At 38.6% G+C, this 13005-nt stretch overlaps 2 protein-coding genes across 2 annotated transcripts; one reads left to right on the top strand and one right to left on the bottom strand.

The window, feature by feature from the left end:
• Nucleotides 1–1217: 1217 nt before the first annotated feature.
• On the bottom strand, nucleotides 1218–3851 carry LOC132564759 (uncharacterized). Its single transcript, XM_060229387.1, has one exon. It carries the CDS (start codon nucleotides 3849–3851, stop codon nucleotides 1218–1220), a length of 2634 nt encoding a protein of 877 aa, XP_060085370.1.
• A 2908-nt stretch (nucleotides 3852–6759) lies between these two features.
• Nucleotides 6760–8354, top strand: LOC132564760 (uncharacterized). Its single transcript, XM_060229388.1, has 3 exons — nucleotides 6760–6872; nucleotides 7066–7121; nucleotides 8266–8354. Exons 1-3 carry the CDS (start codon nucleotides 6760–6762, stop codon nucleotides 8352–8354), a joined length of 258 nt encoding a protein of 85 aa, XP_060085371.1.
• The last annotated feature ends 4651 nt before the right edge of the window (nucleotides 8355–13005 follow it).

Here is a 13005-nt window from a genome sequence, read left to right on the forward strand (position 1 = left end):
CTTTGCACCAAAGCCAGAGGCCACTCAACACGAGGGTTCTGATCATCCATCAATGCTATGTCCCCCATTTGGAAGTTCGGAAGTCCCTGACGCCATTTAGGCCTCACCTGTAAACCGACAAGGTACTCTTTTTCCCACCTATCCCAGAAGTTGTTGGCAAGATTTTGAACCTGTTTCCATTGGATCCTGTAAGGATCCTTCAAATTGACATCCGTGAGTTGACATGTGGGTAATTCTGGCGATTTTTGTGTCAACAACACGGAAGGTGAGAGTACATGTGGATCCTCTGGATCCGCTGAAACAGCGACAATGGGTCTAGAGTTTATGATAGCTGTGACCTCTGCCATGAGTGTTGTCAGTACCTCGTGTGTGAGCTCCTTTCCTTTCACGTCGAGTAACATGGAGTCAAGTATTCTGCGCGTAGTACCGATCATCCTCTCCCAGATGCCACCCATATGTGAAGCATGAGGTGGGTTGAACCGCCAAACAGTGCCGATGTTGACAAGATGATTAGACATCTCCATGTCTTCGACGTTGATAGCTTGGATTCCGAGAGCATCGGTGGATCCGACGAAATTTGTCCCCCTGTCCGACCGAAAAACACTGACAGGTCCACGAATCGAATAAAACCTGCGAAGGGCATTGATAAACGAGGATGACGACATATCTTCAATGACCTCGATATGTACCGCCCGTATGACTAGGCACGTAAATAGCGCAGCCCATCTTTTCTGCTGGGAATGGGATCCTCTGGTTCGACGAAAGGAGATATACCATGGTCCAAAAATGTCCACTCCAACATATGTAAATGGGGGCGAAGGAGTGAGGCGATCTGCTGGCAGATCAGCCATGAGCTGAACAGCGGTCTTTCCACGTAAACGACGACAACGAACGCACTTATGGATGAGAGATGAGATTAGCCTCTTGGACCCGGTGATCCAGAAACCGGCGGAGCGGACAGCGCCTGCAGTGAAGTGTCGACCTTGGTGATGAACCTTGGCATGGAAGTGAAGAACGATCAACTTCGCTGTATGGTGTTTGCCAGGAAGATTAACTGGGTTCTTCTCCAATGAATTGTATCCAGTCGACCTCCTACCCTCAAAATCCCTTCCTCGTCCAAGTAAGGTGAAAGTGAAGAAATGTGACTGTCTTAAGGAATAGGTTTTGAATTTTGTAGGCTCTGGATTTCCTTTGGGAAAGCCTCTTTCTGGGTCTCTCTAAGTATGACTCGTTTTGCTCTCTCCAGATTCGAAAGTTTTCCAGTTCCCGCGCTCCCCTCTGTAGCCGAGGACGACATTGCTATCAGAGTGGTAACGGATATCTGCTGGGTTGACATCTAATTGATCAGCGATGATCTGTCCAAGCTCTGTAGCAAGGACAGCGGAACAAAGTTCTAATCGTGGAATAGTATGCCCATGATGAGGGGCTACTTTGGCCTTTCCTAGAACAAAGCAGACGTGAGAGTTTCCATCGTCTTCCGTGATCTTAAAATACGCTACTGCTGCAATGGCGTCCTTGGACGCATCGAAAAATACGTGCAGACATTGTTTCATTCCTTGATGAAGTCGTAACTCACAGTATGACCTACGGACCTTACAGTAGTTTAACTCCTTCAGGGACCTTTTCCACAACTCCCAGTCACGTCGACTGTCTTCAGGAAGCGGATCGTCCCAACCCAATGTTGATGAAATGAGATCCCTAAAGAGCAGCTTCCCTTTGAGGACAACAGGAGCTGCAAAGCCGAGTGGATCATATAGACCGTTTATCGTTGCTAAGATCCCACGTCGGGTATATGGCTTATCCTCAAGATGTGAGTTGAATGTAAAGAAGTCCCCTGCTAGGTTCCAGGAGAGACCTAGACTTCTCTGTACAGGTTGGGAGTCGACGCTCATGTTCAAGTTCTTGATATCTCCCGCAAGCTCGTCTGGACCGAAAGCCTCAAGCACATCTCTCCTGTTGGATGCGACCTTGTGAAGTCTTATATTACCATTTGTTCGTAATGTATGCTGAGTGCGTTTCATCAAGGACACAGCTGTATCGGCGTCATAAGTCGACGTCAGACCATCATCGACATAGAAGTTACGATGAACAAATTCCTTCACATCAGCATCCGCTCCCTCGACAGCTTTTCTGAGACCATAAGTGGCCACTGCAGGTGATGGCGAATTCCCAAAGACATGTGCTGTCATACGGTATTCGATAAGCTGTTTTAACGTGTTATTGTCTTCATGCCAGAAGAACCGGAGAAAATTCCGATGTGATTTATCCACCTTGAAACAGTAGAACATCTGCTCGACGTCACCTGTAATGGCTACAGGCTGGGTGTGGAACCTCAAAAGTACACCAAGTAAACTGTTGACTAAGTCTGGCCCTGTCATAAGTACGCTGGTGAGCGAGATGCCATTACATCGAGCAGATGAGTCAAATACTGCTCTTATCTTATCAGGCTTTTTGGGGTGGTATATGCCGAAGAGAGGAAGGTACCAACGTTCTTCACCATCCTTCAGAGGAGGAGCGACTTCGGCATGCCCTTTGTTCAATATCTTGGCCATAAACTCAGTCATGTGAGCACGCTTTACAGCGTCTCTGTGTAGACTCCTGTCCAAGGACATTGCTCTTTGTAAGGCCTGAGATCTGTTGTCAGGAAGTCTAGGTTGATCTGGCTTGAATGGAAGGGGCGCTGACCAGTTTCCCTCTGAATTCTTTTTCATGCAGGAATCCATTATATGAAGAAACTCCTTGTCCTCCACTGAGAAGCCTGGCACATCATCGTTTGGTCCTTTGAGGTAGACAGGGAAACAGGGCTCTGGGCTATCCGCCTTTACCTCAAAGCAATTAGGACAGGGCTCCATCAAGGAAGGACGTCCATTTCTCAGGGTGTAAGTCTTGTTGCTAGTGACGAAAGGTGTCTGATGAACACTTCCAAGACAGACTTCACCAATAATTACCCATCCAAGTTTGAGTCTTTGCCCATAAGGCCCATCAGGTGGACCAATCTTCTGGTCTTCCACATGGTGTGCAGTGGGAAGGTCTCGCCCTATGATCATCATAATATCGGCTTTAGGATCTAATGCCGGAAGGTAATCTGCTATCTCACGTAAATGGGGGTGATGAAAGGCAGCCTCCGGAGTCGGTATCTCATCCCGGGCATCTGGTATCATGTCACACTCAATCAAATCTGGTAGATCAATAGCCGTTGTGCCATCAAGAGACTCAACAACATATCCTCTTGCTTTTCTTCCTGAAGCTGAAATGTAGCCTGAACATGAGGATAGCGTATACTCGGTGTGGTTGCCTTCTTCGCCAAAGTAGTCAAAGAAACTAGTCCTAGCAAGCGTTTGGTTACTCTGATCATCAATGATGGCATAGAGTCTGAGAGCTTGGTCTGGCTGGCCAGTAGGGTACACTTTCGCAAGGACAGTCTTCGCGCAGGATTTACTCATGCCCAAGGGATTCTTGCACACCTGTGTACATGTTGAATTAACAGGGTTTGTAGGAGTTGTTTTAGCCTGTTCTTTATCTGGAACTGATGACTTGCTAAGAGGAGTTGTAATGTGTAGAGCTGACGGATGTCGGTTACTGTTGCAAATTTCACATTTTATGGATACATCACAATCCTTGGCCAAATGTTTTCCAGTGCCACAGCACCTAAAGCAGAGAGAGTTCTCACGAAGAAACTTCTTCCTTTCCTCTATAGGCTTCGATCTGAAACCTCTACATTTGTTGAGCGTGTGTTTTGTCTTATGTAAAGGACAGGACAGGGCAAGCTCTGATGGTTTTTCCACCTCAGTTTTTCTTGCAGATACCAAAACCTTGGGAGGTCTGTTTCCTGTTTTGACAGGTTTTGACATTGTGGTAGACGCATCTGGCTGGTCATATTTGAACCCAGGGTCATTTCTCGCCCTTGCAATGTCGCGCAGGCAGGAATTCTATGAAAACAGTGAAAGGAGGGTATGACGCACCATGGTTTTTCTTGTACTTGATGCCATGTGTAGTCCACCTTTGCTGTATACTAACAGGTATCTTGGCCACTATAGGGTTTACTCCTGCTTTCCTAGCAGCAATCTCGGATACAAGGTCAACAAGTTCAAACAATCGACTACTGTCTTTGTTTGAAATATTGGGGAAAGCAGCGACACGGGCTTTCAGACAAGCCTCCACCATCTCTGGACCAGCATAACGATCCTCTAATCTTTCCCAGATTCTTGCCACCCCTACCTTTGGGTCCTCAGGGTATGCAGATCTTATGTTCAGGGTTTGCCTGCTGAAATCTGCACCTAGTCATTTTACCAGGAGGTCCATTTCCTCTGTAGCAGAAGCTCCAAGCTCTGTTATGATACCTCTGAAACTAGATTTCCATACAGCATAGGTCTCTGGGCAGTCTGTGAACTTAGTGAGTCTAGAGAGGAGTAAATCCTTTTTCAAGAGGTGCTTTGTAGGTGATGGGTGAAATTCTTGCGCATCCGGGTTCAAGGCATTTGTCGTTGGTGAGGTAATTGCATATGATATATTGTTGGTTGAAGTGACTGATGATATGTCTAACAATGGCAATGGACCCGGAGTGGACGACATTTGTTTACTTTGTTTTGAAGGCTGTAGCGTACGTGGTTCGGGGTTTCCAGGCAACGTATTGGCATTGGAGGTACATGTAGGTGACTCAAAATGAAGTATCCTTGGGAGGATTGTAACAAAGTGGGTGAACAGTCAAACCTAACCTGAGTTAAAGGTATATGGCTACAACACCCTGATGCTTCATCGATACATGACTCAGATCCCTTATGAGACGACACGCTACTCCCTCTGACAAACTTACTTACTTCAGGTTCTGAGGAGAGATTAAGCCTCAAGTTCTGTTCCTCCACAAATCGTGTCACTCTACTTGACCTTTCTCCTAACTCATACGACAAACTGCTGTCATCACTGTCACTTTGTTGTTCTAGCATAGTTATAAGCTTGGCCTCAGCTTCCTTAACTTCCCTTTTTACCGCCAATACATCAAGTTCCGCTTGGAGCACAGCTTGTTGTTTTTTAATTGAAGCCTCTTCCTCTGCGAGCTTTAGTCGCTCCCTCTTAATCTCGGTGTCAGCCCTCTGTTGTTTAACCATGGACCTTGTAGATGAGGCTGATGTCCTTGACCTATGTTTTGATGATACATGTGTGTTCACAAATCCCTGTGTTGATTTCATAGACTTATGCTTTGATGGCACATTTGTGTTAACAGACCCTTGTGCTGATAAAGTTGGTTTACTTTCTGCTAATTCAGCGTTGATCATTGATAAGGCTCTTTGGTACTTGTCTGTCAAAACATTTAGAATAAGTAACTGTGATGAGTATTCCCTGCTACTCTGATTACATGGGTTTCTGGACAGGAAGGACATGAACTCTGTCGAGATCTTTTTATAATCTGCGAAGGTGCTGGAGAAGTCATCCTTAATGTTGCTGATGTCGGCCAGTGGGCTGGTGGCTGCGTTAAACAACGCAGATAATACTGATTCTAGATTTTTTCGTTTGTTTGACATGTTTCTATGGTATTTAAGAACAGCATGCTCAAATTGTTCCATACCTTTGGTGCTTTTTGTCCGGGGACGGGAGCCTGTGACTGATGACGTCATTTCCATGCAGGTCGTTGATTTCTTACTGTGGTGTCTCAAACTTTTAGTAATCTCAATGCATTAGAAGGCCTACCAAGCAAACACGTGTTCCGGTTTACAAATCACGCTTCGAGTAAATCCCAGTTCTAGGTAAGATTATCGACTTTGACACAGTTAATGCACTAAATTACTGTTATGTACATACATCTTACATGGTACTTACTCAATGGTTAGCACTAGATCTAAATGACACATGAAGATAATTGAGTAAAACAGCTCCTAGCTGTACTGAAAAACACATGTAAACAAACTGGAAATCACAACAAGTCCGATAACTCTTGCAGAACTTTAAAGATGCGCGTTCCATAATACAGCAGAAATATATATTTTTATAACATCACATTCACTAAACAGTGATTCAGCTAAATACCACTGAAACTCAGAGTTATTAAACATAAATTAGATAAATCTTACACTTCACAATCATAAATTTCGTAATTATGCATTAAATATCTGTTAATAATTATGTGAATAACATAACACAAAACTCGATCACTTGAGTTGAAATGAAATCATCAGATTGGTCCTTTCTGTGTATATGACTAAAAAGACCATTTAGAAACATTGTAATGTACATAATATCGTCTGAATATACATTTAATTCTTTTCTGTCTTTTTTTTTAAATTTCGATTTTTTTGCAGCTGGTAACTCCACTCACTTAGGTCTTGGATGTCAGTTGGAATGTCACTATGCCAAAGGTGGGTATTTTTATATCTTCGGGAAATGTGAAACTCCCGGATGGGCAGATGGATGGATAGGAACGTCATGTATCAAAAGTAATCTTTATAAAGTAAAAAATACATTTATTTATTTTTTAAAATAAGTATGTATATAATTGTTTTATAGTTGAATAAACCGGTCTTATTTTGTCTTTTAACTAGAAAACGTCACATCTAACAACAAACGGGTGGAAAATGGACTTGGAGATAACGGAATAGTAAGCACATCACGTTCAGTTTTAGTTTAAATTGTTCACTGATAAGGTCAAAACCACATTTTAAAATGAAGATTATATGTATTATTTGAATGTATGTACATTTGCATTTTGATTATCTTACTTTAGTTAAGTATGACCCCCTAAATGTAAAACTGCAATAATAAGGTACAATGAATAGATTTCAGAATACCAGAGTTGTAATTGGTTACGCACTTCTAGGCACTTTTCTGGCCATTTCCGTTAGCTGTAATATCGGTTTCGTTGTGTTTTGTTTCAGACAATCGTAAGCATGTCAAACTAAACAGTTGCATACTCTGTAATTCAAACGTTAAAGACTGAATATATATTTTTGAGTAAAGGTTGATAATATCACAATATTTATACGTGAGTATATTAGTTAAATTTAGGTAACGATACCTATTCTGAATTCATTGATAGGCAGATGATTCAACACTAGCTGGATTAATGTATTTCAGAAAGAAGATTAAAACACCTTCGATCCCGTCGACAGTCTTTGAGATGCAGACGAAAAGTGAGTTAAAACACAGCATCAGTCATTAATCATTGTTTTATAAAACATAGCGATGATATCTTAAGGTTCAAAGACGAGCGTTGATAATGCTGGAACATGCTCAAGTCTATAGTTGATATCATTATATACATTGTATATGATGTAGATAGAATATACATTGGGGCTCACCCATGGAACTAACCACAGAGGGGCGCTAGTGTGTAAGCTATGCGAACGCTGTAAGTCGTGGCGTCGCTTGTAACACAAATAAAACAATGGCGAATCGTTACGTGAAAAAACTCAGATTAGCATCGCGAGGTGCACTTGGCAAATGGAAGACTGATAGAATGGCAATCAGATTTTTTATCCATTCATCTGGGCCAACAAGAGTGATAAACAAGTTAGAAAACGACTTGTTTCGCAATTGTTGTGAAATATTATGATTCATTGAGACTTTAGGAGTATTGTATGATTGAAAAAGATATAAACCATATTGGTATAATCATCACGACCTAGCTAGATATTTAAAGACACGGGTCTTATTTTCATTTTATCAGATGCAAGTGTCAGATCTGCTTCAGTCGCGGTTTCTTGTCATACACTAGTAGGTACAAAAGTAATGAAAAGGTTCTAACACTGCTTGAGATCTAACGACCATCCCTTAGCTCTTCAGGCGGACAATTATATTAATACCACGGACTTCGATCTAAACAATATCTACATTTTTTTAAGTCAGTGCATGTACTTAGTACCGCTTGACTCGCTAGAAGAGACTAGTCAGGTGACCTGTATATCAGCTTACACTCATATGAATCTTGCAGACTTTTGTAAACAATACCAAAATTGATATTTGTCCACAACAATCATTAGCATCTGGGTAGGCCTACTTAAACGTCTGTATTAATAATATCCAGTCATCCGATTTTCCTGTCACATTCCTTGGTCAAGGGGTCGATCTTCTTGATGACAATCCCATTTTTTAATAATTTGATACAAGTGATGTATATATGCTTAAAAAGCCCGATATCCTGCCACACATCGATATTTTTGCATAATAAACGAGATATGGACTTATAACGGGAAACAGAACGCCGGGAACTCAAACATCCCATTATAAAAGAAGACTTAACATGTAATATGTTCATATTTTCTTTACTTTTTGAAGATATCACCGATGACCGTCGCAACTATGAAGGATTAGATTTGTCAAAAGTTGATAATGTAAGAAACATCTACGATACCATCCAGAAGTAGGGAAGAGAAAGTGACTGCTTTGATGATGAAAAACTGGCAATTTAATAACAAGAATATATGAATGGCGGCGAATGGTATATTTCTTTTGTAGAATATCCACAAACAGAAGTCAGGGTACGATGAATAAATAGTTCTTTAACAACACTTCAGCGCAAAGAAGCTAAACATCTGATGTTGACTTCAATCAGTATGTATTAATGTTTCAAATATGAAGATATTAGAACGAACGCAAAGTGATCAATGTTATGTGATCTCTATTGAGATGCTTTCAGATCTTTGAGTCATCAAAGAGCTATTATGTGAGTTTTTTTCTCAAACTAAAGACATTCGTCTATATATCAATATATGTGACGCCACATTAAATACAATAGACTTGGTTTTATTAGCGATGAAAATCCGTGCTATTGACTGGATTAGCTACTTATGAACACGTTTTCTCGATTAGCATGCTCTTGTGTGGATTTTACTTACATGAAACCAAATTCAATTTTTCAACTTTCTTTACACGTTTAAGCAGAATGAGTTTCGGATTATCAATGACTTTATGTATTACATTAATTAAGTTTTTTTAATCTTATAGTTATTTTTCCATTCTACATGCTCGCTTTAAGGGTTAATTTGTAGTTCTAGATTATTTTTTTAACCTATCTATAGGACGGAAGTTCACAGCCTGTTCTCCGTAAACGTTTAAGCAAATCTACTGTGAAAGGCTGATCACAGAAAATTTGTTGTATTTGTTGTGCTATTTAAAACACGTCGAATTCTCAATCACAATATCATCAAACGCTAAATTGTCCACAACTTACTATTATGTGGGGCATACAAAACAATAATTAACGCTTCCACTTCTCATCACAAAGAAGGAATTTTAAAGAGTAAAGTATTACAATTGTACTGTCACTTTGTTCCATTATGCACATGTGTATATCTTCATATACTGTTTCCGACCTTTACACATGGTGTCTATGTATTATATTTGGTGATATCAATGCATCCGGCAGCCTTGTTTGATGTGTGAAGAAACTAATATGTGAAGAACAAAATCCATCAAAGTTGATCAAAGTTGACAATGAAATCGAATAGACTTTATCTGCTTGTGTTTAACATTGAATTGTAGCATATGCACAACGGCAAAAGGGAGACAAATAAGTTAATATACAATTGATCAGATAAACAAAGGCAAAAAACTGATATATGATTTACTCGCATCAGATTTAAATCAACTGATAACCTTCCAGCCTATCCTTACTTCTAAACTCTTTTTCACGAGTATCTAACATGCTGTTGTTTTAGCTGCCAGCTATCCTTCACCGAATTTTACCGTGTAGTTCCACTGAATATGGTCAATAATGATAAAACAATAGTATTTATATTATGAAACATTAGATACAATTTAATTATCTTTTTAAATGCCAGGTAAAAAGCAATAATTTCTGAGGAATGGTATCGTAAGTTCCATAACTGATTCGTGATACACCAGCAACTTGAATGGGAAATGTCGAATTTCCTCTTGAAAGTGAATTAGCTTCTTTAGAAATTCGTCTTAATAATTATCTTGACAATATAAGTTTATCTGTATGTTAATTATCGTCCTTAAAACAAAAAAGACGTGTGGATGTTTGTCGATGGTTTGTATGACGCTTTGGGTTATCATGAAAACGTACATATATGTATTTGTTTTGAAACATGTTTTACTATGCTCGCCTATATATGTCAGGTGCTACTCCGAATTTAATACGTGTATTTACCTGTTCACTGATTAACACGATTCCAACGTTATGTTTTTCATATCATAGCGACTTAATAGTTTTCATTCGCCACGCATGAAAGATAATTGATTCGATGTATTTGTGTAATATTATTTGACATTCTGTCAAAGAGAAATTTGCCAAGTAGTCTCCGCATTGGAACTATTGATGCCCGATAAATTTCCCGCCAGGCGGGATATAAAAATGCTCTTATTCGTCACTAGCATGAAAGAATCGTTCATTCGTTTAGTCATGGTCCTTAATCACTAAGCCGTTGTGAGCAAGTAACGACAGAACTTCGAAAAAAATGTTATCGAGCAACTATCTACGGAGTCAGAGATGGTAAAAATGACAGTGTTATCTCTCTTTATTGCTCTAGTTCTGCAGTATTCCATAAAGAGTATTCAACTAGTGTTTTAGACTGTCAAAGCAAATTACTAACTCATCTATATATGATAGTTGTGAAGGTGATAGATATATCATCCATTATCTTTATTAAATTGTTCAACTTCCATCGAGATATCTGTTATTTGTTGAATTGGTTTTGTTTAGTACAAGGATGGACTGAAACACACAACATAAATGTGGAAATCAGGTCGTTACATTCGTGGACGGCGAAAGTTGATGTATATGTCTCAATCTAAATGAATTGTTTGTAGATTTGTGTATATGCATGAAGGACTAATTTATTTTACCAGAGCTCTTAAACTTAATTAATTCTTAGGTGTTTTGTATTTCTAGACTAACACCAAACAGTTAATATGATATGACATATAATTTTACCACAAATATATTTGACTTGAATTCTGATGGCATTCCCAATATATTGCTCTATAAGTTACGGACTGGCGGCAGGAAATATGCCTTCACCGTATCTGCATTCTGTTCTGAAAAACTTATATGTCTCCTAGACCATACAGCTGATGTTCGTTCTATTTCCCGCACAATCTAATGATGCTAAGAGTTAAAGGTAAGTGATTATCTGTATGTTTATATGTGTGTCCCGTGCATAGGAAGTATTAGTAGCTCAATAAACTCGTGACTATTTTATGTTAGAAGTCTTTTGCGTGTACAGTTTTTTTTCTTCTAAAATTTAGTCAGTTCTTTTTTGAAAATATTTTCCTTGGTGAGTGTTTTTTTACACATCTACTCAACAAAATGTGAGAACATGAATGATCTGTAGTACAATTTACACTTTATATGTAGATTTGCTGATGAGTAAATGTCACCGAGTTCCTGTATAAGCAGGTTGTCATGTATTTGTTAAGCAAATTTATTTATTCGATGTGTCAATTTTCCATAATTAAAATTTTGTCAAATAAGGGGGTTTAACTTTAATAATTCTACAGTCACTTAGTGACAGCTGTAGAAAGCATTCTTTTCAAAACACCATGATTTGTAGGTTCATGAAAATTACGAGGTTCTAAGTAAGGGCATGTTAAGGGGAGATTGTATTATTATAGTTTTGGGAAGCTAAATATTGTAGTGAAAGTTGTAGGTATTTGTAAGTAGACTTATCTAAAGTCCATTCAACAGCTTGAAATGATAATTAATATCACATAAACAAGAAACCCATTATCGGTATTTGCCAACTTGACCCTAAGGAAAGGAAAATCAATCATTGATTATACTATGGAACTACGGGCTAGACGAAAATAACCCCTCTCCGGTCGCATTAAATGAGTTTCTTAAGAAATGTAAATAGGATCTGTTAGCTGTACTGTAAAGTGACATATAGGAGGTATCTTAGAAAAGTCATAACTGATCGATATAGGATCTGTTAGCTGTACTGTAAAGTGACATATAGGAGGTATCTTAGAAAAGTCATAACTGATCGATATAGGATCTGTTAGCTGTACTGTAAAATGACATATAGGAGGTATCTTAGAAAAGTCATAACTGATCGATATAGGATCTGTTAGCTGTACTGTAAAATGACATATAGGAGGTATCTTAGAAAAGTCATAACTGATCGAAATAATTGTCAAAACATATTTGTCTGATCCGAACTTCAAACATATGTATGAGTTAAGAAAACGTAGAAAGAGTGTTTGAAACATTTGTAATGGTATGTTATTAACAAACGAATAAGTCAATTTTCTTGACCACTAGAAAAAACATGTCTTTGATATTTTGATAAGACACCATTAGAAAGCTAAACCTATTGATTATTTCTTTCAGATATGATAGAAATAGGCAAGGTTAAGATGTAAAAGACAAAAATAAAATGTGAAAAATACGATGAAAATTAAAATGATGCATGCAAGTGATCATTGGACAATATTTTTTATTTTTCACTGGTCACAAGCTTCCTGTGAGGTTCAATTCTTAGTGTTGACAAAATTTAAATATCAACGAAAGTAAAAAGAGCAATTATAGTCCTTCATAGAAATCACTCTAACAGGCTTAAATTTTCTACGATGTTTCATTCAAGTCGGTTCGCAGGTTTAGAAAGGGTTGCTTGCGCAATGTTTGTGGACTTTTTGGTTACACAAAACAATGGCACGTAAATTGCAACCAATGTTTTAGAAAATTTATCTCTCGAGATCTAAACCTTCTATTTCAATAGTTTGGTAGCATTTTATTTAACGTATGTCGTGCCAGAATTTCTATATCCCTAAGTTGTATTCTGTGGTAAGTTTACGATACAAAATACAGAAGTATCAGTGAAAAATATTTACAATATAACTCCAACGTTGGCGTCTACTATTTTAATTAAAGACATAATTTATTAGAGTTTTGCCTGTGAAATATAGAAAAATATCTCATTGATAAAAGTGTTAAAAGTGAAAACTAACAAAAAACCAATAATATTGCAGACTTGACAAATTATAAAGCTCGGTACAAAAAACAAAGCTAGACATCTGAAGGTGTTGTTTACTTTTGACACAACCTTCAATTCC

Source organism: Ylistrum balloti, unplaced genomic scaffold (assembly GCF_031769215.1).
Source record: "Ylistrum balloti isolate Yb309-2 unplaced genomic scaffold, AGI_CSIRO_Ybal_v1 Utg372738, whole genome shotgun sequence".
Taxonomy (NCBI): domain Eukaryota; kingdom Metazoa; phylum Mollusca; class Bivalvia; order Pectinida; family Pectinidae; genus Ylistrum; species Ylistrum balloti.

What these genes read in the sequence shown, in the direction of transcription:
- LOC132564759 (XM_060229387.1), bottom strand. Translation starts at nt 3,851, where the DNA reads ATGTCAAAACCTGTCAAAACAGGAAACAGACCTCCCAAGGTTTTGGTA.
- LOC132564760 (XM_060229388.1), top strand. Translation starts at nt 6,760, where the DNA reads ATGAATAGATTTCAGAATACCAGAGTTGTAATTGGTTACGCACTTCTA. An exon ending in GTGTTTTGTTTCAGACAATC is followed by an intron (nt 6,873 to 7,065) that starts GTAAGCATGTCA and finishes AATGTATTTCAG; the next exon opens with AAAGAAGATTAAAACACCTT. An exon ending in CTTTGAGATGCAGACGAAAA is followed by an intron (nt 7,122 to 8,265) that starts GTGAGTTAAAAC and finishes TACTTTTTGAAG; the next exon opens with ATATCACCGATGACCGTCGC.